The sequence below is a fragment of the Schistocerca americana genome, chromosome 2 (assembly GCF_021461395.2).
Source record: "Schistocerca americana isolate TAMUIC-IGC-003095 chromosome 2, iqSchAmer2.1, whole genome shotgun sequence".
In the NCBI taxonomy this organism is placed as follows: domain Eukaryota; kingdom Metazoa; phylum Arthropoda; class Insecta; order Orthoptera; family Acrididae; genus Schistocerca; species Schistocerca americana.
The window spans coordinates 697,782,806-697,805,881 of NC_060120.1; the positions used below are offsets into that span (position 1 = coordinate 697,782,806).

General features: G+C 42.5%; 1 protein-coding gene across 1 annotated transcript in view; it reads left to right on the forward strand.

The window, feature by feature from the left end:
- The first annotated feature begins 4,642 nt into the window (after positions 1-4,642).
- LOC124594352 (limbic system-associated membrane protein-like) overlaps positions 4,643-23,076 on the forward strand; it is a 237,642-nt gene continuing 219,208 nt past the window's right edge. Inside the window, exons 1-2 of the mRNA XM_047132719.1 lie at positions 4,643-4,763; positions 4,811-4,927. Coding sequence (XP_046988675.1) covers positions 4,643-4,763; positions 4,811-4,927 — 238 coding nt within the window. The remainder of the gene's footprint in view (positions 4,764-4,810; positions 4,928-23,076) is intronic.

Sequence of the window (23,076 nt, forward strand, 5' to 3'; positions counted from 1 at the left end):
ACCATGTACATGTCTATGAAATACGAGGGGCGTTCGATGAGTAACGCAACACTTCTTTTTCTGAAAGCAGGTTGGTTTTATTCAGGATTCCAACACACCATATCATTCCGCACTCTTTTGGCTACAAAACCCTATTTTCCAACATAATCTCCGTTCAAAGTGACGGCCTTACGCCATCTTACTTGGAGGACCCGTACTCCCGCATGATACCACTCTACTGGTCGACGTTGGTGCCAATGTCTCGCTGCTTCAATAACCTCACCATCATGTACGTACCCCCACCCGCGGAGTGCATCCTTTATTGGGTCAAACTACTGGAGGTCGGAAGGTGCGAGATCCGGGCTATAGAGCGGATGAGGAAGAACACTACAGCGAAGTTTTGAGAGCTCTTCTCGCGTGTACGGACTTGTGTGAGACCTTGCGTTGTCGTGGAGAAGGGGAAACTCGTTTGCATTATGGTGGCGAGGAAGGCGCTGAAGTCGTTTCTTCAGTTTCCGGATGGTAGTACACCACATTGCAGAATTGATCGTTGGAGCACGAGAGAGCCGCGCGGGATTAGCCGAGCGGTCTCAGGCGCTGCAGTCATGGACCGTGCGGCTGGTCCGGCGGAGGTTCGAGTCCTCCCTCGGGCATGGTTGTGTATGTTTGTCCGTAGGGTAATTTAGGTTAAGTAGTGTGTAAGCTTAGGGACTGATGACCTTAGCAGTTAAGTCCCATGAGGTTTCACACACATTTTTTGAACCATGAGAGAGGACATGAAACAGAATACCTTCTTCAAAGTCTCAGAAGACCGTCACTGTGACTTTACCGGCTGAGGGTGCGGTTTTGAACTTTGTTCTTCGGACGACAGTTGGTGTGGCACCACTCCATGGATAGGTATTTGTTTCGAGTTCGAAATGGTGAACCACGTTTCGTCGACTGTGACGATGTTCGACAAAAAATTCTCACGATCAGCCGAGTAAAGCGCAAGCAGCTCCGCACAGATGGTCTATCGTTTCTGTTTACGGCTGTTTCCTGCGGGCACACACTGAGTACCCCAACTGGTGGACGAGTGTGTCAGCACTACCAGGAGAGACGTCCAGTTGAGCAGCGAGGTGTCTTAGTGTGATCCCTCGATCACCTCGGATGGGAGTGTTCGCACGTTCCAAATTTGCAAGAGTCACGCCTGTGTGCGACCGGCTGGGGCACCCAAGACCGGACAGGTTTGCGCGACCTTGTTGCGATGATGACAGACGCCTCGCCTCAATGATTCAAAGTGATTTCGTTCTCTGCCAGGTCTCCGTAGACATTTTGCAAGTGCCTATGAATATCTGCGATGCTCTGGTTTTCCGTCAAAAGGAACTCAATGACAGCTCTCTGCTTGGAACACTCTTCCGTTAATAGCTTTATTCATCCGTAGATCTCTTATTACAAGGAAATAGGACATGTCAAAGTATTTACAAATTTAGATCAATTTAAAATAAGGTAATTCGCATACACATATATTTACAGACTTCTAGTTAGAGACAATCGTTAGATTTACTCCTGCTATACAATACTTTTTTTACAAATAACTTATTAAATAAAGTAATGCCACGTTGATCACTCATTTCTCACTATCAGTCACTGCACACACTATACACACATTGTTTCATAACACTTCAAACACTATACATACACACACACACACACACACACACACACACACACACACACACACACACACACACACACATACACCCACACACCCACCCACCGACACACACACTGGTGACATCTGGGCCATTTTCTGTACCGCAACTTCCCATTTGCTATCCTGAAAAACTGAGTCAGCATCCCTCCATAATGAGTGAGATGTTGAGCTCAGAAAGAGGAAGAGGTGTTAGTATTGTGCTATGCATAGCTTGGCGGTACATATTTGTAGAAAGGAAAAAAAGAAGGAAAAAAAACATAAAGTGAAGGTGTGATGTTCAATGTTGGATATTTTATAATCATAATTATTATTATTTATTTGTATAACATTTTTTATCAAATCCCTACTCTGTTTTAGCTAACAAGGGAACCTCCCCATCGCACCCCCCTCAGATTTAGTTATAAGTTGGCAAGTGGATAGGCCTCGAAAAACTGAAAACAGATCAATTGAGAAAACAGGAAGAAGTTGTGTGGAACTGTGAAAAAATAAGCAAAATATACAAACTGAGTAGTTCATGGAAAGATATGCAACTTTAAGGACACTAAGAACGCAGGAGCGCCATGGTCTTGTGGTAACGTGAGCGGCTGCGGAACGAAAGGTCCTTGGTTAAAATCTTCCGTCGAGTGAAAAGTTTAATTTTTTATTTTCGGTTTATGTGACTAACTCTTATGTTTTCATCACTTTTTTTGGAGTGATCATCACATCCACAAGAAAACCTAAATCGGGCAAGGTAGAAGAATCTTTTTACCCCTTCGCCAAGTGTACAAGTTAGGTGGGTCGACAACATATTCCTGTCATGTGAAGCACATGCCGTCACCAGTGTCGTATAGAATATATCAATTGTGTTTTCCTGTGGAGGAATCGGTTGACCTATGACCTTGCGATCAAATGTTTTCAGTTCCAATTGAAGAGGCACGTCCTTTCGTCCACTAATCGCACGGTTTTGCCATGCGGTCACAAAACACAGACACTAAACTTATTACAGTGAACAAAGACGTCAATGAACGAACGGACAGACAATAACTATGCAAAAATAAAGAAAATAAGATTTTCAGTTGAGGGAAGCTTTGAACCAAGGACCTCTCGTTTAGCAACTGCTCACGCTACCATGGGACCACGACGCTCCTGATTTCACTTTGTCCATGATGTTGCCTATGCGACCCGTGGACTACTCAGTTTGTATATTTTGCTTATTTTTTCACAGTTCCACACAACTTCTTCCTGTTTTCTCAATTGATCTGTGTTCAGTTTATGAAGGCCTATCCACTGCGCCAACTTATAACTAAATCTGAGGGGGGTGCGATGGGGAGGTTCCCTTGTAAGTAATCCTTCAATGTATAAAATGTAGTGCATAACAAGTAATTTTTAGCTGCCTTTTTAAATAAGTGTTTTTTGCAATTTCTTTAATCTATTTTGGTAATTTATTGTACAGTTTTATTCTCTGGTAGAAAACGCTGTTTTGAGTTTTATTTTTATTTTTTCTTGCTAAATGTAAGTTGAGTCTGTCTCTTGTTGCATGGTCATGGACAGAGCTGTTTGTGCAGTAATTACCAATGTTATTTTTGATGTGTACAACTGACTCGTAAATGTTTTCACATGGAGCAGTTAAAATCGCCAGTATTCTCAACAGATCTTTACAATGAGCTCGACTAGTATTTTTGGTTATTATTCTTATGGCTCTTTTTTGGAGTCTGAAAATTGTGTTCATATTTTGTACATTTGTTCCCCCCAAAAAAATGCCATAGCTAAGAACTGAGTGTACATATGTATAATATGTAACTAAAAGACACTGGATGTTACACTCTGACGGTAGGATTGATGATAGGATGATTGGAACTTCATGAAACTATATGGGCTGAAGCAGGAATATTCCACTATGTCCCACAACAAATTTCGCACTTTTTCAACCGAAATTGGCAGAGAAAAGAATGTGTTGCATTGCTTATGGCAGGCTCATCCAAGAATGGCGCCCGGCTGGCGCGCCAGCGCCTCGCGGGCGCAAGGCAGTGTAGTTCAGCGCCCTGTCCGCGACCGTGTGTCGCTAGTGTCGGCATAGGAACTGCGGGGCGAGTGAGACCGCACAACACTGCGTTGAGATGGTCTGTCCCGCAGTCAGATCCAACGTAAACAAAGTAACAGAGGAAGCGCACCTCTGTAAAAGAGGTCGATGAGCAGTAAGACAAGCAAACCATTTACTGTTTACGTAACAACTAGTGTTCGTGTGGCAGAATTACTACGCAAAGCTTTAGAAAACAATATCCAAAACAAGAATCGAAGAACATCTTAGTTGTTTTCTGACCCACAGGTTCATTCTATTCGTACTGCACATGCACACTCGTCATTATGTACAATAGGCGTCTTTCTTAAATGAACTAGAGTTATAAATATTCTATTTTAGAAATAATTTTATGTAAGGGATATAGAGTCTCATTCTTACTGTTAGCAGTTACAAGTAAATATTTTTTGTTGTACTTCGGGCTACATCTTTTTGTATACCTTTTCAGAGTTTAGAAATCGGATCCTTAGTTTGCTGTTTTGCACGTAATAATTTTAACCGACAAAATTTGAATACTTATTAAAAAAATAGAATTAAGGTTATAAATCTCTTTAATTCTTACAGTCAACATTGTGAAAGAAGTCAATTACGTACGAAGCGCGCGTACAGCGGCATGGCGAGGCTCGGCGGGCGGTCCGCACGGCCAGCTAAGCGACACGGCTCGGCCACTGCAACAAACGAATTGGCCCGGGGCGCTGGCCGCGGGCGATCGCGGGCGCTAGCGCCCCAGGGGCACAGTCTGGACGAGCCTGGCTTATGGAATGCCTCTCGTATATGTGACATGCGTACGCGGACGGAACCCTGGGCGAAAAGCTAGTGCATAATAAAAGGCTTACAATTATGCGCGTTTGGCCTACACTTAAGCGTTTTTTTTTTTTTTTTAATTTATGTGAGGGAGTTAGTCGTGAGCCACGATGGAACCTGCTGTGGTGGTCGCAGACTGCGTGCCTCGCCAGCTGTGGCGGGCGGCGCGGCCGCCGAGCAGCCAGCAACGCTCGCCGCTGCCCCCGCGCGACCCCGTGACGTCACGAGCGGGTGCCGCGCTCCGGCATAAAGCGTGGCGGCGCGCAGTGCGGCCGCAGACATGGACGCGGGCCCTGCAGCCGCCGACACCGCCACGGGCCGCCCGGCGCCCTCGCCGCCGCCGCGGCCGCTGCTGCTGCTGCTGCGACTGCTGCTGGTCGCGCTGCTCCTCTCTGGTGAGTCGAGGCCCCGGCGAGGTTTACGGGCAGGCGGTCAAAGTCGTCGTCTGCATAAAAAATTCCGGATAAGTGCGAGTAGGACTCGGGCTCCGCGGTTTCGGTACAAACGTGCCTATGTATACACATCTTTCATGCATCCCGGGAATCGCGAATCTCGACGATTTTTGCCTGTTATCGATATCGATAGTGGCAAGTTGTACGCCTGTTACTGAGAAAAAAGCGTTTTAACAAACGGAGGGACAGATAGTCGAAAAACAAATGACAAAAAAATATTTTTTTTCGCGTGATGCAATTACAAATTTCGGTTTCTTTCCTTTGTTTACACTGTGAATCCTTACCTTTTGCCAAATTTCGTGTTCCTAGGTCAATAGGCAGTATCCTGTAAATTTTGATGAGTGACACGTCTGTTTGTGTGGCCATCCACCGCAGCAAGAATATAATACTTGTTTTGCAAATCAAACTGCCTTTTCTTGCTGCTATTTATTTTATTTAATCCATATGCGTTTCGCCTTCTGCTGTTTTAAGGCATCATCAGTGGGATCTGTAATGATACAGTTTTGATAGTTATATATTATCAAACAGTTCACTTGGCGATTTTTGGTAAAAAACGTAATTACTTAGGAATTACAGTAGAAGGCGAAACGCGTATGGATTAAATAAAATAAATAGCTGCAGGAAAAGGCAGTTTGATTTGCAAAACAAGTATTTGAGGAGTGAGTTTGCTAGTATAAGATACGTGGCGTACGCTGACAAGCCAAAACATTACGACCATTTCCCACCGCGAGGTTGGATGTCGCCTGGTGGCTTTGCGGGAACGTGGCACGGCAAAGAAAGTATGTAAGTGGATCGAAGACGGACGGGAAACCATTTTTGCGACGACAGGGTCCCAGATGGGGAAATTTACTGACGTAAGCGACTTTGACAAAGGTGATATTATTATTATCACCCAGAGCCTGTGAAGGAGTATCTCTAAAACGGCGTCGCTGGTCGAATGTTCACGTGCTACTGTAGTGAGCATCTATGGAAAGTGGTAGGACGACAGTGAAACTAACACTGGAAAATAAGTGGTCGGACGCCCACGACTCTTCACAGAAGGTGGGATTAGGAGGCTTGCATGCTCTGTAAAGCAGGTTGGGTGGGGATGTGTGGCATCTCTGCCAATGCTGGTGCACGCACTAGTGCTTCGAAGCACACGGTTCATTGTTGAACATGGTGCTCCGCAGCAGACAACCGCAACGTGTTCGCATGTTGGCCCAACGACGTCGTCAGTTACGATTGAAGCGGACAAGGGATCGTCGAGATTGGGCCGTGAGCTTATTACACCAGGTACACGGTCGTTTCCACAAAAGGCGTCATCCACGCGAACGGCGGTTCGAAATGCGCATCGCGCTAAGGACGCAGGCTGGTGGGAGCAGTGTTGTGCTGTGGGAGGCATTCTGCTGCGCTCGCATGGGACCCGTGGTAGTAATCGAAGAGACGCTGACAGCGGTGGACTATCTGCACCCCTCCACGCTTGATGTCTTCTCTGCCGAAGATGTCATCTTCCAGCAGCATAATTATCCGTGTCTCAGCGCCTGAAGCGTGCTACAGTGATTAAAGGATCACGACATTTTACTCGCGTTGATGTCTTGGCCACCAAATTCGCTTGATGTGGATCCAATGGAACGCATTAGGTTCGCTATTAGGCGCCATCACCACGTACACAAATCAGCGGCCCGCTGTTTAAGGAAATTACATGAGATGTCCGTGGACATCTGGTGCGTCATACCTCCACAAACATACCATTAAACTATCGAATCCATGATACGCAGAATCTGTGACGTATTGCGTTCCAAAGATGGACCAACAAGTTACTAAGCAGTGGTCATAAAGTTTTGGCTCGTCAGTGTAAATGGCCGTATGTTTTAGTTTCATAAGCTTAAATTTTGTACACCGACAAGAAATCGTAGACCTCAGTACGCGGCATAAATTTCAAGTGAGAAAAATAGTTCTTAAGGGTCGGATAGACCGACAGACAAAGGGAAGGACAACAAAGAGATCTCGAACTTCAAAAAATGCGGGTAACAAGTAGTTCTAACCGTGTGACTGGCTGGACTGCCACATTGTCGAAGCGCGCAGTACGAAACACAGCTTGCTTCATTTATACACGACATTTTGCAAACAATAGATGTGAGTAAACTCGTAGACTTCGTCTTCGTAGATTTCCGTAAGGCATTCAGTCCTGTGCCATATCGCGACCAGTAATCAAGATACAACCGCACGGAGTATCATAGCAGATCTTTCATTGGCTCGAGAAATATTTGATTAACAGAAATCGGTACGGTATACTAGACGGCAAATGTTCCACACGAAAGAAATCAATATCGGGTGTGTCCATAATAGGGCTTCCGCTATTCTAAACATACGTAAACGACTTATTAGACAGGATCAGCAGCACTGTAAGACTGTTCGCTGACGATACTGTTGTGTACAGGGAAGTATCATCACTGGACGATCGTCAGGAGCTGCAGAAAGGCGTGCACAAAATTTCCACTTGGTTCAATGAATGGCTGCTTTCCTTAAATGTCGATAAATGTAAGATAATGCCTATAAGGAATGGAAAGGACCAGATAGTATTCGATTACAAGATTAATGGTGAGCGTATTGAGCAGGTTACATCTTGCGAGTATTTAGTAAATCCGTATGAAATAGGACGATCACGTAAAGAATCAACGTTAGGAAAGGCAAATGGAAGAGTTAGATTTGCTGGAAGAGTTCTGCAAAATGCTGTGCATCTTGAAAGCACCCCCTGCCCAATAACACACTACCGTCTTAATATTTAAAAATAAGTTTGCAAGATAATTCGCTTTTGAATTTAAATGTTGAAGTAAACATTAATAGTTCATAACACCTTTTAGCCTCAAAGCTGTTATGGCGTATTTTATTTTCACGGGTAAAATGGTCGTTTAAAAATTAATCTCGAATTAAATTTCGTATTCATCTTTCAGTGATGTTCTCCGCAAATAAACGCCGCGTTGTTTACCGATGGATGGCTTGAAATTAATACGAATGAAACATTTAGTTGGTTCTTAATTGACCTTTATTTTTGTACGCGCCTTGGCCGACTTCGGTAGCATATCCGCACAAAAGTAAGTTAAAATTCAAGCAAAGTCACATTTTTCAACATAATAGGAGGCCACATTCATAAAAAGTTTTACATTTATTCACCAAACGCCAGCGCAAAGAACTAACGGCTATGCAAAGAATTAGGGAAGTCCCTCTATCTAATGTGAACTAAAAGCTGTAATATGGCACACTTTTTACAAGAATTTATAAATTATGGGTAAGTACCAGAACCTTAGAGATACCGTGTCGTTTAGAATATTTTTGTTACATCCAGTTTCTTCACAAATATCAATTTAATTGCTATATATGTTTTGTTGTGTAGAAAAATCAAATGGCTAAAACAGTGACAAGAGTTGTTTTAAGCACGTTTTACAATTTTATGTTCGGAAATTCCGGAAAGGGTACGAATTTTCGTTAGCATATTTCATTTATTTGATTTTACTTCAAATAAACATATTTTTAGAGAAGTCAACTACATTTTCATAACGAAAAGTTACGTATTTAACTAATGCCTAATAAATTGTGGTGTTGAACGATTTAAATAAAATCTCATGACAGCGCAAGATTTGATGACATTACCTAAACAAATTAAATGATGGAAAGTTTCAGTGTTTTTGTCGTGTATTTATCTACAAAATTATCTCCTCTCTTATACATCTCCATTTTGACGTGACATTAATAGGATGACCAAATTTGTGGAATATTATTTTTACGTGTTATGACTGGCAGGGATGTTATCATTAACCATAAACAGTAAATAAAATTATTGTTGTTGTATATGCTCCAATGTATCATGCACTTCAACGAAAGACATATATTGTACCTAACAAAACTGAAACGTTATCAAACACTTCAGAACCAGAGGTGGTATCGATGCTCTCCATTTAGTAAGCTGTCCTAAACATTGTTACATTTCTTGTAAAGGAAAACACATATAACACGCTAGTACGTCCGGTTGCAGAAGATTGTTCCAGTCGTTGGAGCCCTTAGCAAGTAGGAACAACAAAAAACTTGGAACGAATTCAAAGACGTGCTGATGTGATCGTTACAGGATGATACAGCTCATATAAGTTTAGCAGAAATTCCCGGGAAACTGAGATGAGAATACTTGGAAGAAATACAACGTAGTCTTCTCTAAACCCTGTTGGGCAAACATTTAGAGACCCTGTATTTACAGACGACTGTGCTACCATCACGCTGTCAACCATCGTATATCTTGCTCAGGGATCGTGAGAACAAAGGTAGTCATTCCTCCCTCGTTCAGTGCACATATGGAACAAGAAATAAAATCGATAACAATAAAACGATGTGCGCTCCAATATGCACTGTACCGTGGCGACTTTCGGAACATACAAGGTGATTCAGCTGTACCTACCTATGGCTTTAAGCAACCTGCAGCGCCTTAAAAAAGCACCTGTAAGATTTTCATATTCTCTCGCTCACCAGCCGCAAGCTATTAGCCCTACAGAAAAATAAGCAAGACCGGTTTTTTAAGAAATTTAACTTAGTTATATTTTGTACAGGGATATGTTAGTGCTGGAGGCCATGGTTTTCGAGTTATTCATGAAGAAAAGCTTGTTTGAAGGTCACTTTGTTCTTGAATAACTCGAATAGTTTGCACGTAGTTAGTGAGAGAATAAGAGAATCTCGCACGTGGTTTTTGAAGGCATTGCGTGTTAAATATAACCCATAGACAGGGACAGTTTAATCGTACATTGTATATGGATGCTTTGGATAAAACTGGCTGTTACAGCAGTTCAGCACCAACCTACCTGTGCTGCGGTTGACAGCTGTAGCGGTTTTGAGATGCGCGCTTCTCATCGTTTTGCTATGATCACTTATGACGTCACTTTGACTGCAGCGTAATTATCGGATTTTTGCCACATTCGTCGTTATATACCAAATACATGGATTTTTACTGTGTAGTAAATAACTGTGGCTAGTTCGATGTCAGTGATTTTGGTAATCTACCACCAAATTTTGTTGTTTGTTGTAAATCGAACAGATGGTGATTCAATGCACAGCACATGATTTTGCTGACAGTTTAATGCCGCACTTCTGGCAAAAGTGGACTATACTTTGTAGTTTGCTATAAATCCAACACTCGACATTTCCGTGTATACCCTTTGATTTCTGTCCATTCTGCGTGATCACGCTTCGCTGTAGGTATGTGGTATTGTGATATATTGCAGTAAGTCGTGGAAATATCGTAAATAAATACTTGTTAGTCTTTCAGAACCAATAGAAAGACTGGAACAGAAACAAATCTGAGAATAGTGGAACAGACGGAAGTATTGAGTACCTAGCGCGCTGTAGGTAACTTTACACAAATTTAATCAAAGATTAAAAAAGTAACGAGTTAAAATTATGGCAGAGAGGAATCATTCCAGAGATATCAAAAGTGTACGCTCAAGCGTTCTTACAAGCAGAGCTCCAAACGTCCATCAGCAATTCAACTTTTGCTCGGCAGTACTACTTGCTAGCGTATATTTCACCTTATACGTGGCACAACGCAAGCGAACGCATATTTGTCTGTATCAGTCACTGGTTATATGTGTTCTGATGCCTCACCATTTTGCGATGGTTATCACAAATATCTTTTCACACATGATTCTCAAGTTAGATTGCTCGTTTAGTCTGGATTCTAGACAGAATAATTTCTCTGAGGCTTTACACACTAAACTAGATCTTCAGTCCTGTTTCTCAAACCTTCAAAATTTCCGTAGAGTTAGTATTTCTTCAGTTTATTCACTGTAGCGCAAGAATTCAATCCGTTAGCATAGTCACCCACGTAAGTATCGCGTCCGTCCCTCTGTATTTTGTTCGCCGCCGCCTTGCTCAACTGTAACGTTTTGCAAAACATTTCTGTCTTTTTTTTTGGTGTACCTGTCACCAGTCCTCCGCTTCGTCCTCAGTAACTTTATTGGCATTAACAGTTAGCCGTAGCGCTCATCAACGAAGACATTTCTGCGATTAATTTTTATTCTTACACAGCTCATGACAAGTTGCATTTTTTTCATCCGAACCTTTGGTGTTAACTGATAATGTATTCAAGTTGGTTGCTGTTACAGCCAGTACTACAGTCTTCTTCATCTATTAATAATTTCATAGAAATGTAGTCTCTTTCTAAGAGTTGTTGCACAATTGAGGCTATTTTCCCAATAAATGACACGTTGACAATCATCTCAACTACATAAAAAGATACGAGATATAGAATTCAAATACCAGCCACTGAAAACATGCAATGTTTAAATAACTTTATTGTCGATGATAATGACAGGTTTCGAATTGACACATTATTTTCAGGTAGCTATACATCTATGAAATCAGTTTGAATTTACAGACATTTTTTGTAACATTGTGTTATCATAGTGCCGTACAGTGAATAATTTTGTTTCGTAATTAAAGTTGGAAATGAAAATGAAGCTCAATGCTCCTCACAAGAAAATATATTACAGTAAATCTATGATTGATGCGCTTACATTATAGCCGTCTTAGGCTTTGCGACTCTCTCTGTTAATGTGTAACACTGACAGGCGCTAGGTTTATGCGAATCATTTATTATAACACTTCCCTGCTTCGTGAACACGATCACAAAATGCTTCGGTTTAAATATTAAGCAGATACCATATCGTATAATAAATTAATATCACTACTCAAAAAGAGTCTGCATGTGAGTAATACAATGATGAAACAGTGCAAAGTGCTCACAGTGTGTCAGGTACAGGCAGACGAAGAAGACAATATAACCCATGAAATATGGGTTTTTAAACTCCGCCTTCTGCAAATCACGATGCGTTTCTTTTTCTATTTACACAAACACGTTTTGATACGTATTCGTGATCTTGCATGTATCTCGATTTATTACTGTAAAAATATAAATGTTTATCGCTGTTTCTTATTTTAGGTCTACACGTGTATTTTTTATTTTCTTATGACTGCTCACCTGGAAGTACACTAACTGCGAAAGTGGAATTGTACAAGTCGACTTGTTTTTATGTCTTTTTATGGTTCGATAGCATGCGATTTGCAAAGTAGTCGAAATAAATTGCTTAGAGAAACATTAATTTTGAAATACTTTTTCGAAAGTGCTACTGTTGCATATCCTGTACTTAAGTTTTCCATTCGTCTGCGTAGCTTTGATGTGTTTTTTTCCTTTTTCTGTCCTAATTACATGCACTAGTTCCACGTTTTCACGCGTCACTTTCGTCTGTCGTCACATCTTTTCTTAGATAAAAACGTGATTTCTACAACTCTGGCTTGTGTTTTCTCTTCTCTTGTAATTATATATCTTATTTTTCGCACTTTCTTTGACATCAGTTTGACATGTTGTCACACATTTTTTTACATAGGAACTAGATTTGGGACGACACTTACGTTGTCATACACTTCGAGAGACGCTATGTTATTGCGGCCGCTCATTTGTTCATGGTTTTTCTCCTGTCCAGTGTGACGCTAGTTGTACATGTTTGGTGCGACTTTCTTCAGAGGTTCTGCTGAGGGAAAAATTTATTTGATTTGTATGTGTGTGTGTGTGGTGTGTGTATGAGTGAGAGGGAAAGAGAGAGAGAGAGAGAGAGAGAGAGAGAGAGAGAGAGAGAGAGGGGGGGGGGGGAGAGGTGGTTGAGAGGCGGGTGTTTTTGGATAATCCACAGTGTTTGATATACCGTATCTCAGTACCACAAGTCAAAGTGGTAATACCACCACCACCTAGACAGAAATACACATCCCGTTTCAGCGACATTGGTAGCTTAGTTCCGAAAACTGTGCTCACTTTGCGCAGAGCATGCCGCGTAAGTTTCATTCTTCTGTTTATTTCTTTTCTTGTCCATACAGTCGTGGTCTTCAACAGCTCTAGGCACAAAAACCCATTAACTATGAGCTATATGGCTTAATTTGTTCTATATTAGTTTCGATATTTAGATTATACTTCACTCTAGTCTTATTGTGTTTTCAAGTCTACTTTCAAACTTGCTTTATAAGTAAAAAGTTCTCGGGCTTACAGATGCGTCAAGTAGCTTAAATGCCACGAACTTTCCACCGAGTACCCCTTCACCATTGTCAGGTGCAGTGACAATGGCCAAAGGGGACTCGGTTTAAAGCGCGCGGCATTTTAGCCACTTGACGCGACTGAAAGCTCGAGAACTTTTTATTGAACGTAACCGCCGCGAGACAGCAGTTCTACTCTGTTCTATTCATCAGTTGTTGACGTTTATCTGCGCTAGTGGCAATCAGTTCACAGTCATTAGCAGAACGAGATTAGGACGCATATTATCCACTTAGGTGTATGCCTTTTTTCTCCCAGATAAAGGGTCTGAAAACTACCTACATTGCCGTTGAGAACTGTTTCGGTAATGTGGAATTCCGATGCCTGATTATTCTCTCAATATTGAATTTCCCTCTACCGTGATCAGTTCTCAGGGAAGCTGTAACATCATCGTGTATTCTCTGTATTACACCACTATAAGTTGAATCTATGCAGGGGATGTACCCGTCACAAATTCTGCTTAATTATCAATATTGATCTCCATATTTGCGATTCCCCCGAAGAAGAACCGGCGACTTTACACCGAATCAACAGATGATGCCATCTTTTTAGCGTGACTGCCTTCAGAGAGCAGGTGACATTAATAACAGTAGTGTGTGGATACAGAACACAATACCAGACAAAAAGAGTAAAACATTCAGAAGATAAGGTCGGACGCCGATGTAACTTCGTACATGTACGCATCATTGGTGGGTATGTAAATGATTACAGTATCAGTTCTCTGTGACACGTAGAACAGCCACTCAACTAGTGTCGTCACCAGACCTGGTAGAGTAGGTATATAAGGTGCCCGAACAGGGTCAGATGTTGAGTGATCACTGTTAAGTACACGGAGATGCCGCATACTCGTTTGAGGCAGCGTTATCATCAACTGACAGAGTTTGAAAGGGGACTCATAGTGCTTCATTGCTTTGTAGGCTGATCGAGTCTTACAATACCTAGGTTTGTGGGGTATTGTGGTGCGACAGTGGTCCGATGTTGGACTGCATCGGAACCTGAGGGAAAGCTTACTCGTCGGTAGGTTTCCGGTCGACCAAGTCTGTCCGCCGCAAGCGAGGATCAACGTATCGTGCACTAAGTATGAGAAAGAAGATGAAGATTTCTCATCAGATGAGTATGGGATAATATCGACACCAGCTGGAAATTGTATAACAGGAGAAGGATTCGTTATGAATAGTGATAGGGTTATTCTCATCAGAATCGACAGCAAACCAACATCGACAGTGATAGTTCAGCTATACATGTCGATGTCGCAGGCAGAAGATGAAGAGACAGGGAAAGTGTATGAGGATATTGAAGGGGTAATTCAGTACGTAAATGGAGATGAAAATCTAATAGTTATGGGGGATTTGAATGTGGCTGTAGGGAAAGGAGCAGAAGAATCGGAGAATATGGGCTTGGTAATAGAAATGGGAGAAGAGAGAGACTAATTGAACTCTGCAATAAATTTCAGATGGTAATAGCAAGTATTCTGTTCAAGAATCGCTAGAGGAGGAGTGATACTTGGAAAAGGCGGGAGATTCAGGAAGATTTCAGTTAGATTACGTCATGGTCAGACAGAGATTCCGAAATCAGAGATTGGATTGTAAGGCGTAGTCAGGGGCAGATATGGACACAGATCACAATTTAGTAGCGATGAAGTGTATTCTGAATTTTAAAAGACTAGTCACGAAGAATGAATGGGCAAAGAAGTGGGATACAGAAGTACTAAGGAATGAAGTGGTAAGCTTGAAGTTCTCTGAGGCTTTAGATATTGCAATAATGAACAGCTTAGTAGGCAGTTCAGTTGAAGAGGACTGGACGTCTCTAAAAAGGGCAATCACATAAGTTGGAGAGGAAAACGTGGGTACAAGGAAGGTAACTGCGAAGAAACCTCGGGTTAACAGAAGAAATACTTCAGTTGATAGACGAAATAAAGAAGTAAAAAATGTTCAGGGAAATTCAGGAATACAGAAATAAAAGTCGCTTAGGGATGAAATAAATCGGAAGTGTAGAGAAGCTGATGAAAAATGTGAAGAAATTGAGAAAGAAGTGATTGGCGGAAGGACTTACGCGCATATAAAAAAGTCAAAACGACCTTGAGTGATATTAAATGCAAGGGTGGTAATGTTAAGAGTGCAATGGGAATTTCACTGTTAAATGCAGAGGAGAAAGCGGATAGGTGGAAAGAATACAGTGAAGGCCTCAATGAGGGGGAAGATTTGCCTGATGCAGTGACAGAAGAGGGAACAGGAGTTGATAGGGAAGAGTTAGGGGATCTAGTATTAGAATCAGAATTTGGAAGAGGTTTATAAGACTTAAAATCAAATAAGGCAGAACGGATAGATAACATTCCATCGGAATTTCTAAAATCGTTAAGTGAAGTGGCAACAATCAGTTATCTACACTGGTGTGTAGAGCGTATGAGACTGACGCTATACCATCAGACTCTCGGAAAAACATCATCCACACAATTCCCAAGATTGCAAGAGCCAACGAGTGCGAGAATTATCGCAAAATCACCTTAACAGCTCATGTACACAAGTCTCAGAATATATACAGAAGAATGGGAAAGAAATTGAGGATCTGTTATATAACGATCCGTTTGGCTTTGGAAAAGATAAAGGCACCAGTGAGGCAGTTCTGACGTTGCGGTTGATAATGGAAGCAAGACTGAAGAAAAATCGAGATACGTTCATAGGATTTGTCGACCCGCAAAAAGCATTCGACAAGATTAAATGGTGCAAGATGTTCGAAATTCTGAGAAAAATAGGGGTAAGCTATTAGAAAAGATGGGTAATATACAGTATGTACAAGAGCCAAGAGCGAGTAATAAGATTGGACGACCAAGAATGAAGTGCACGGATTAAGAAGGGTTTCAGACACGGATGTAGTTTTTCGCCTCTACTGTTCAATCCGTACATCGAAGAAGCAGTGATGTAAATTAAAGAAAGGTTCATGAGTGGGACTGAAATTCAAGGAGAAGGAATATCAGTGATACGATTCGCTGATGACGTTGCTATCCTGAGTAAAAGCGAAGAATAATTACAAGAACTGCTGAACGGAATGAACAGTCTGAGTACAGAAAGACGAAAGTAATGAGAAGTAGCAGAGATCAGAACAGTGAGAAACTTAACATCATAATTGGTGGTCACGAAGTACATGAATTTAAGGAGTTCTGCTACCTAGGCACAAAATAAACCTTGATGGACGGAGCAATTAGGTCTTAAAAATAGATTACCACTGGCAGAAAGGGCAATCCTTGCCAAGAGATGTCTACTAGTATCAAATATAGGTCTTAATTTGACGAAGAAATTTCTGAGAATATATGTGTGGAGCACAGCATTATATGGCAGTGAGACATGGACTGTGGGGAAACTGGAACAGGAGAGCATAGAAGCCATTTGAGGTGTGGTGGTACAGAAGAATGTTGAAAATTAGGTGGGCTGATAAAGTAAAGAATAAGGAAATACTTCGCAGAATCGGTAATGGGTAACACTGACAAGAAGAAGGGACGGGATGATTGGATATCTGTTAACACATGACGGAATAATTTCCATTGTACTAGAGAGAGCTTTAGAGGGTTGATACTGTAGAGGAAGACAGAGATTGGGACACATTCAGCAAATAATTGAGGACGTAAGTTGTAAGTGCTGCTCTGAGATGAAAAGATTTGCATAATAGTGGGATTCGTGGCGGGCCGCACCAAACCAATAAAAAGCCTGTTGACTCAAAAAAAGCTCTTCACATCTGGGCCTACTACCTGAGAACCATTAATGGACTCCTTGCAACATACGGTGTCATCCCGCGCCTTTGGTTGGACACTAGTAGCAGTCGGACTAAGGAATTACCTCACATGCGTAAATTGCCATTAACACTACAGCACAAACAGCTACATCTGGAGTGGTACCGGGAAGCATGGGCTGCTATTGAATGGTGGCGCATTGTGTTAGCGATGAATAACCTTTCTGCACCATCTCGGATGACCATCGTCGGTGAGTACATCGGCGACCTGGGGAGGGCTCCCATTCTTCCTATGTTATGGAGAGGCACAGCGATGCTGGTCATGGTGTGGACAGTCAACAGGTCGCGGCTGGCAGTGGTTGAGAGAAGTCTGATGGCATAGCAGTACATCACTGGCAGCCTGCGTACTCATGCGACGGTATCACTGTGCTACTCGTGATTATCAACGGGACAGTGCTCATCCACGCATGACACATGTCTCCAAGAACAGTCTGCGTGCTGATGAGGTACTCCCGGGCCAGCAAGGTCCCCAGATCTGCTCCCCCGACAGAACGCGTGTGGGACAAGCTAGGAAATCAATTACATCCAGGACATCAAGGGCTACTTACAATAGCTGTGGGTCAGCTTGCCTCAGGAGATGACACAATGGTCTTAGGGAACAATTCCCAAACTAATCAGTGCATGCATTCAGCCCAGCGGTGGCGTAACGTCATAGTTCAAAAATGGTTCAAATGGCTCTGAGCTCTATGGGACTCAACTGCTGTGGTCATCAGTCCCCTAGAACTTAGAACTACTTAAACCTAACTAACCTAAGGACATCACACACACCCATGCCCGAGGCAGGATTCGAACCTGCGAACGTAGCAGCAGCGCGGCTCCGGACTGGAGCGCCTAGAATCGCACGGCCACCGCGGCCGGCTAACGTCATAGTGATGAGTGCGTCCACACTGCTGAGTTCTAGGTAATTTTACTCGAATTTTGTAACCACTGCAATAACATTACATACTTGCAGAACCCGTGAAGTTTCATTTCGTTTCGTCCTCCTCCTCCTCCTCCTCCTCCTCCTCTTCCTCTTCTGGTTGCTTCACTGTTACGGTCGGGCAGTGCAGTCCTCCAGAGACGTGTGTTCGTCTGTGCTCGCGCTCTCGTACATCCGCGGCTGGCTGCTTCTAATTACTTCCGGCTAGTTCGTGCAGGTAATCCACAACGGCTGCTGTAAATGGACAGCACCTTCAAGTCATAACTGAGAATCTCCGATCGCCTGATACCCTGACACGGCAGGCGACAACCGTGTCATTCTGTACGCCTGTCGTCGAAATAATTTTCAAATACGCAACAATAAATACAGGAAAGATATTGTTAGTTCATACATTGAAGTGCCAAAGAAACTGGTAAAGGCATACGGCGCTGCGGTCGGCAACGCCTATATACGACAAAAAGTGTCTGGTGGAGTTGTTAAATCGGTTACTGCTGCTACAATGGCAGGTTATCAAGATTTAAGTGAGCTGGAACGTGGTGTTACACTCGGAGCACGAGCGATGGGACACAGCATCTACAACGTAGCGATGAAGTGGGGATTTTCCCGTACGACAATTTCACGAGCGTGTACAGCTCGCCGCTCGTGGTCTCGCGGTAGCGTTCTCGCTTCCCAAACACAGGGTCCCTCTAACCACCAATCTAATGTCGAAGCAGCTCAATATTAATACAATCAGCTCATATGTAAATACCCCACTGGGTGCTGAGAAATCAGGTCTATTACACATCAGCTAGTGTGGCTATTTTACATATCAGCTAGTATGGCAGGCCTCAACCAGTTAACTAAATGTAGAGCAACATCATACTTTTCCACTGCCATGCGCTTTCATTTCTTTTTCTTCTTGAGTAGCACATAACACACCTTTTTGTGACACTTTTCTTCTCAGCTGGGATTATGTGTATCGGGAAATGAGCTCATGTTTTTGCGTGAAGTCTAGTGGGGGAGGTACTCGCCGATGGTCGCCTGCAAACAGAGTACCCAGGTAACTGTGCACTCCATAGCAGTTGATGTGCAACGTTGGTCTTGAAGATCTTGTGATACACAGTGATGGGGGTCAAAATGAATCACTGAAAGATGAATCTCTTACTTCGGTATCACAGTTGAAAACGCTAGCAACAAGTGTCTGTAAACCATCCCCTTCATCAGCACGAATTACTCTCTTTGCCATGCTGGCTGTCGACTAAGATTAGCAACCGCGTGACACGCTTGGCCTGTTAGCCAGAAAATGAACTCTGTCCACTCATGGACTGCCATTTGCTATCTGACTTCGTCTTACGATTTAAATGTCATACCAACTTCATGCGACTGCAGCTCTTCATTAGATGAGACAGGGTTAATAAATTGCTCTTACATGGTGAGCGACAAAGCAGTTGTTCTACGTCCTGTTGAAAAATTAAAGTTTCGAATTGTTCTTGCGTTTGTGAAAGTCAGAGCTCCAACATATCCAGGTATGTGATTCCTGTAATTCTCTCTTCCACAAGAAGCAATGGAACTTTTTTTTTAAACAGGTTTGGGAAGTGAAGGTGCAAAACGCGTGAAGGTTGGGAGTGTGTCTCTGCTCGACTATTGTACGTGGTTTCTGTGTTCCCCATATTATTTACGCTGTAGCGGTTTGCTTCTCTACTTAAATTAGCCTCATCATTGAATACTACACGTGGAAGTTGTTACATTTCATCTCCACACTCAGAACGAAACAATAAAATTCTACACACCGTTATTTAAGTAAAGAGCAGATGAATCTATGGAGTATTCGTGTCAGGAAATGTTCTCCCAACGCTTCGAGTCATCGCTAGCCTACACAAATAAAAGCTGCATTAAGGACCCTAAAGCGCTGCGAGGCGAATGATTACAACACCGACGAGCAATTTTACGAAGCATGGACGATACCGAGTAGGCGTTGCAGCAGGAACTACCCATGCATGGGCTTTCCATTTTCATCGGACGAAGTATGAGAAAACTGACCTCGCCTTTTCTTAAATTATTAATAATTTATACATGTGCAAATTACGGTGGCAGAAAACAACTTCCATAAAGTTATCCCTTCAATGTTTTTCGAGTTATAATTCGGTGAAGTTTGTGTTATTTTCCGAACGCGACAATTTGGCTGCAGTGTAATTCAAGAATCTCATATCAGATTTCAGTGAACTACGATTAATTCTGAAGCTGAATCTCTGTTGTTGTAAGAAGTATGTAACAATAACATAACAATAATCAATACAATTTTTAAAAACCTTTTATACATGTGTTAAACTAAACACAATTTTCTCGAAGATTAGACTTACAAAGGATAGAACCATTTTTTTATTGCGCATTGATTTCAGTTATATGGAGTCCTTTGTCTGAATCATGGAAAACATAATTAAATAATAAATAATTAAGCTGACGCTGTCGTGAAGCATAGACAGCAGCCGTTCGACAACGGCTCTATCATGATTCATGGGCGCTGCTGGTCTTTGTTTTTTTATTTTTTAATATTTCTCCGTTGAAGATATTATAAAAAGTTTACTAACATTGTTTTCAAACCAAATAATGAACACAGTGGCACACATTTTTATTCCATTTAAAGTTTTTTCAGAAAAAATATGAAACATAATGAAAACTACATTAAATTTAAGGTGTAAAAACACCCTACGAATGGTTGGTTGGTTGGTTTGGGGAAGGAGACCAGACAGCGTGGTCATCGGTCTCATCGGAATAGGGAAGGATGGGGAAGGAAGTCGGCCGTGCCCTTTCAGAGGAACCATCCCGGCATTTGCCTGGAGTGATTTAGGGAAATCACGGAAAACCTAAATCAGGATGGCCGGACGCGGGATTGAACCGTCGTCCTTCCGAATGCGAGTCCAGTGTCTAACCACTGCGCAAAATGGTTCAAATGGCTCTGAGCACTATGGGACTTAACATCTGTGGTCATCAGTCCCCTAGAACTTAGAACTACTTAAACCTAACTAACCTAAGGACATCACACCCATCCATGCCCGAGGCAGGATTCGAACCTGCGACCGTAGCAGTCGCGCGGTTCCGGACTGAGCGCCTAGAACCGCTAGACCACCGCGGCCGGCCCCTACGAATGCTACCTAAAACTATACAATATTGTCTTCATTCTGAATTTTATTTGAGAATTCTTCTTTGAATAGTTTCTGCGTTACGGGTCTCAGACTAGTGTAATTTTATTAAATTATTGCAGTCTTGACCCTTAACAAATCGGGAAGCACTTGTGTATCACAGGTTAACAGCTTGAATAACTAATCTACTTTTGGTGACAAAAAATTGAACCCCACAAAAAAACCATGGTTTTCTGCTGTCGCCGCGCGGTTAGAGGTGCCATGTTACGGATTGAGCTGTCCCTGCCGCCAGAGGTTCGATTCGTCCCTCGGGCCTGGGTCTGCGTGTGTTATCCTTAACATATGTTAGTTTAAGTAGAGTGTAAGTGTAGGGACCGATGACCTCAGCATTTGGTCCCTTAGGAATTCACACACATTTGAACATTTTGAACAGGAGTCACAAAATCTTTACTGAATCACATCTAACAGGTGATGATTTTGATACCACAAGAAAATTGACTTCATTACGATTAAACAATACGAACAGTAAACTGTTAAGACGAGGACTGGCATCTGATGATAAATCAAAGAACTTATGCATACATGAGGAAGCTAAATATATATACAATGCAATACATAATTTATTCTTTAGATACGTTGTTAGTTTATTTTTGTCGATAGTCTTCCTGTGAAGATGGTCGCTACGGCCGAAGCCGGTGTAAAATACAGAATAAATTTATGCAGCTGATGGCAAACATTCAGTTCTTCAAATTTATGACAGCTGTATCGAGCCACCCCACTCAACTGTTAGTAAAGATAAAAGCTTTGTAAAGATAAAGATCATTCATTATAAAGTAGTCCACTGGTTACGGTATTTTACTAGCGTTCGAGAGGAGCAGGGTTTAATCCCTTTGCGTCATTGTCTGTATTTCGGTGTTAAAGTTTTTATTTCTGATATCTATTTCGGAGCGGAGGCTTCCTCGTCAGAATTTCCTTTATCGGGTCGTGACGAAAAACCTCTAGTGAATCTTGGAAATCGTGATGACCTTTGCATCAAAATACGCATCGGAAATAAACTAAGAAACCGAAGTACAATCAACGGATTTTTATCCACAAAATATGTCTTTTACCCTTTGGATGCCACGTGAAACCATTGTGAGTTCATAATTTTTTCGTTGTTGCTTTCCTAATTTCTTAGTGAATGGATCCATTGATAGCTGTCTCCAGTTTTCCGGCGCCCTTTTGCACATTCTAAACTTGTTTTCCGTATCTAGTCACCTCGTCATCGACTGGAAGTTAAACCGATATCGTCTTTCTCCTTTTATTCCACCTAAATGTGGATGAGATATTCGACGCAATAAAACAGCATGAATTCGTCAGCACAATCGTCATGGATATTTCCGTCATGCTCGACACTGTCTTATACCGCCTCCAAAAAATGTTCAAATGTGTGTGAAATCTTATGGGACTTAACTGCTAAAGTAATCAGTCCCTAAGCTTACACACTAATTAACCTAAATTATCCTAAGGACAAACACACACACCCATGCCCGAGGGAGGACTCGAACCTCCGCCGGGACCGGCTGCACAGTCCAGGACTGCAGCGCCCTAGACCGCTCGGCTAATCACGCGCGGCGCACCGCCTCCGTTACAAACTTTTTACATAGCTGCGTGTATCACTCAGCATGTCTTATGTTCTACGTTAGGGTACAGGGCGATGGGCTAAGAGAGTGACGCGTGTATGTCAGTGTACCGAAGGGTCATTATAGTGTCTTGATGCTTTACATTCCGAATGCCGTCGATGTCGCAGTGACAGGGCGTAGCTTACGCTGTACATGGATGACACCGCTGTGATTAATTCCCGACATTTTGGCCGAGGAGGCATCGTTCCTCGGCATCACGCAGAACTCTCGGCTGGTGTGATGCGACCCGACGGAGCAATGAGGGGCGAAGCGCTTGGCCGGTTCAAAGCGCTCTGCCTCATTTCCTATCCGAGTTCATTTCTGCAGCCGCACCTAGGCGTTACCCAGCACACAGAGCTTTTCCGTCCGGCACTAGAGAACGGTGCCGCCGCATGGGGTATTTGCGTCCGTGACACATCTCAATGCACACCAGCAAGCGCAGAACTGCACACTACATGTGTCTCCCCAATTTCACAAGTAAATTTCCCTCACATCTAATTCCAGACGTAACA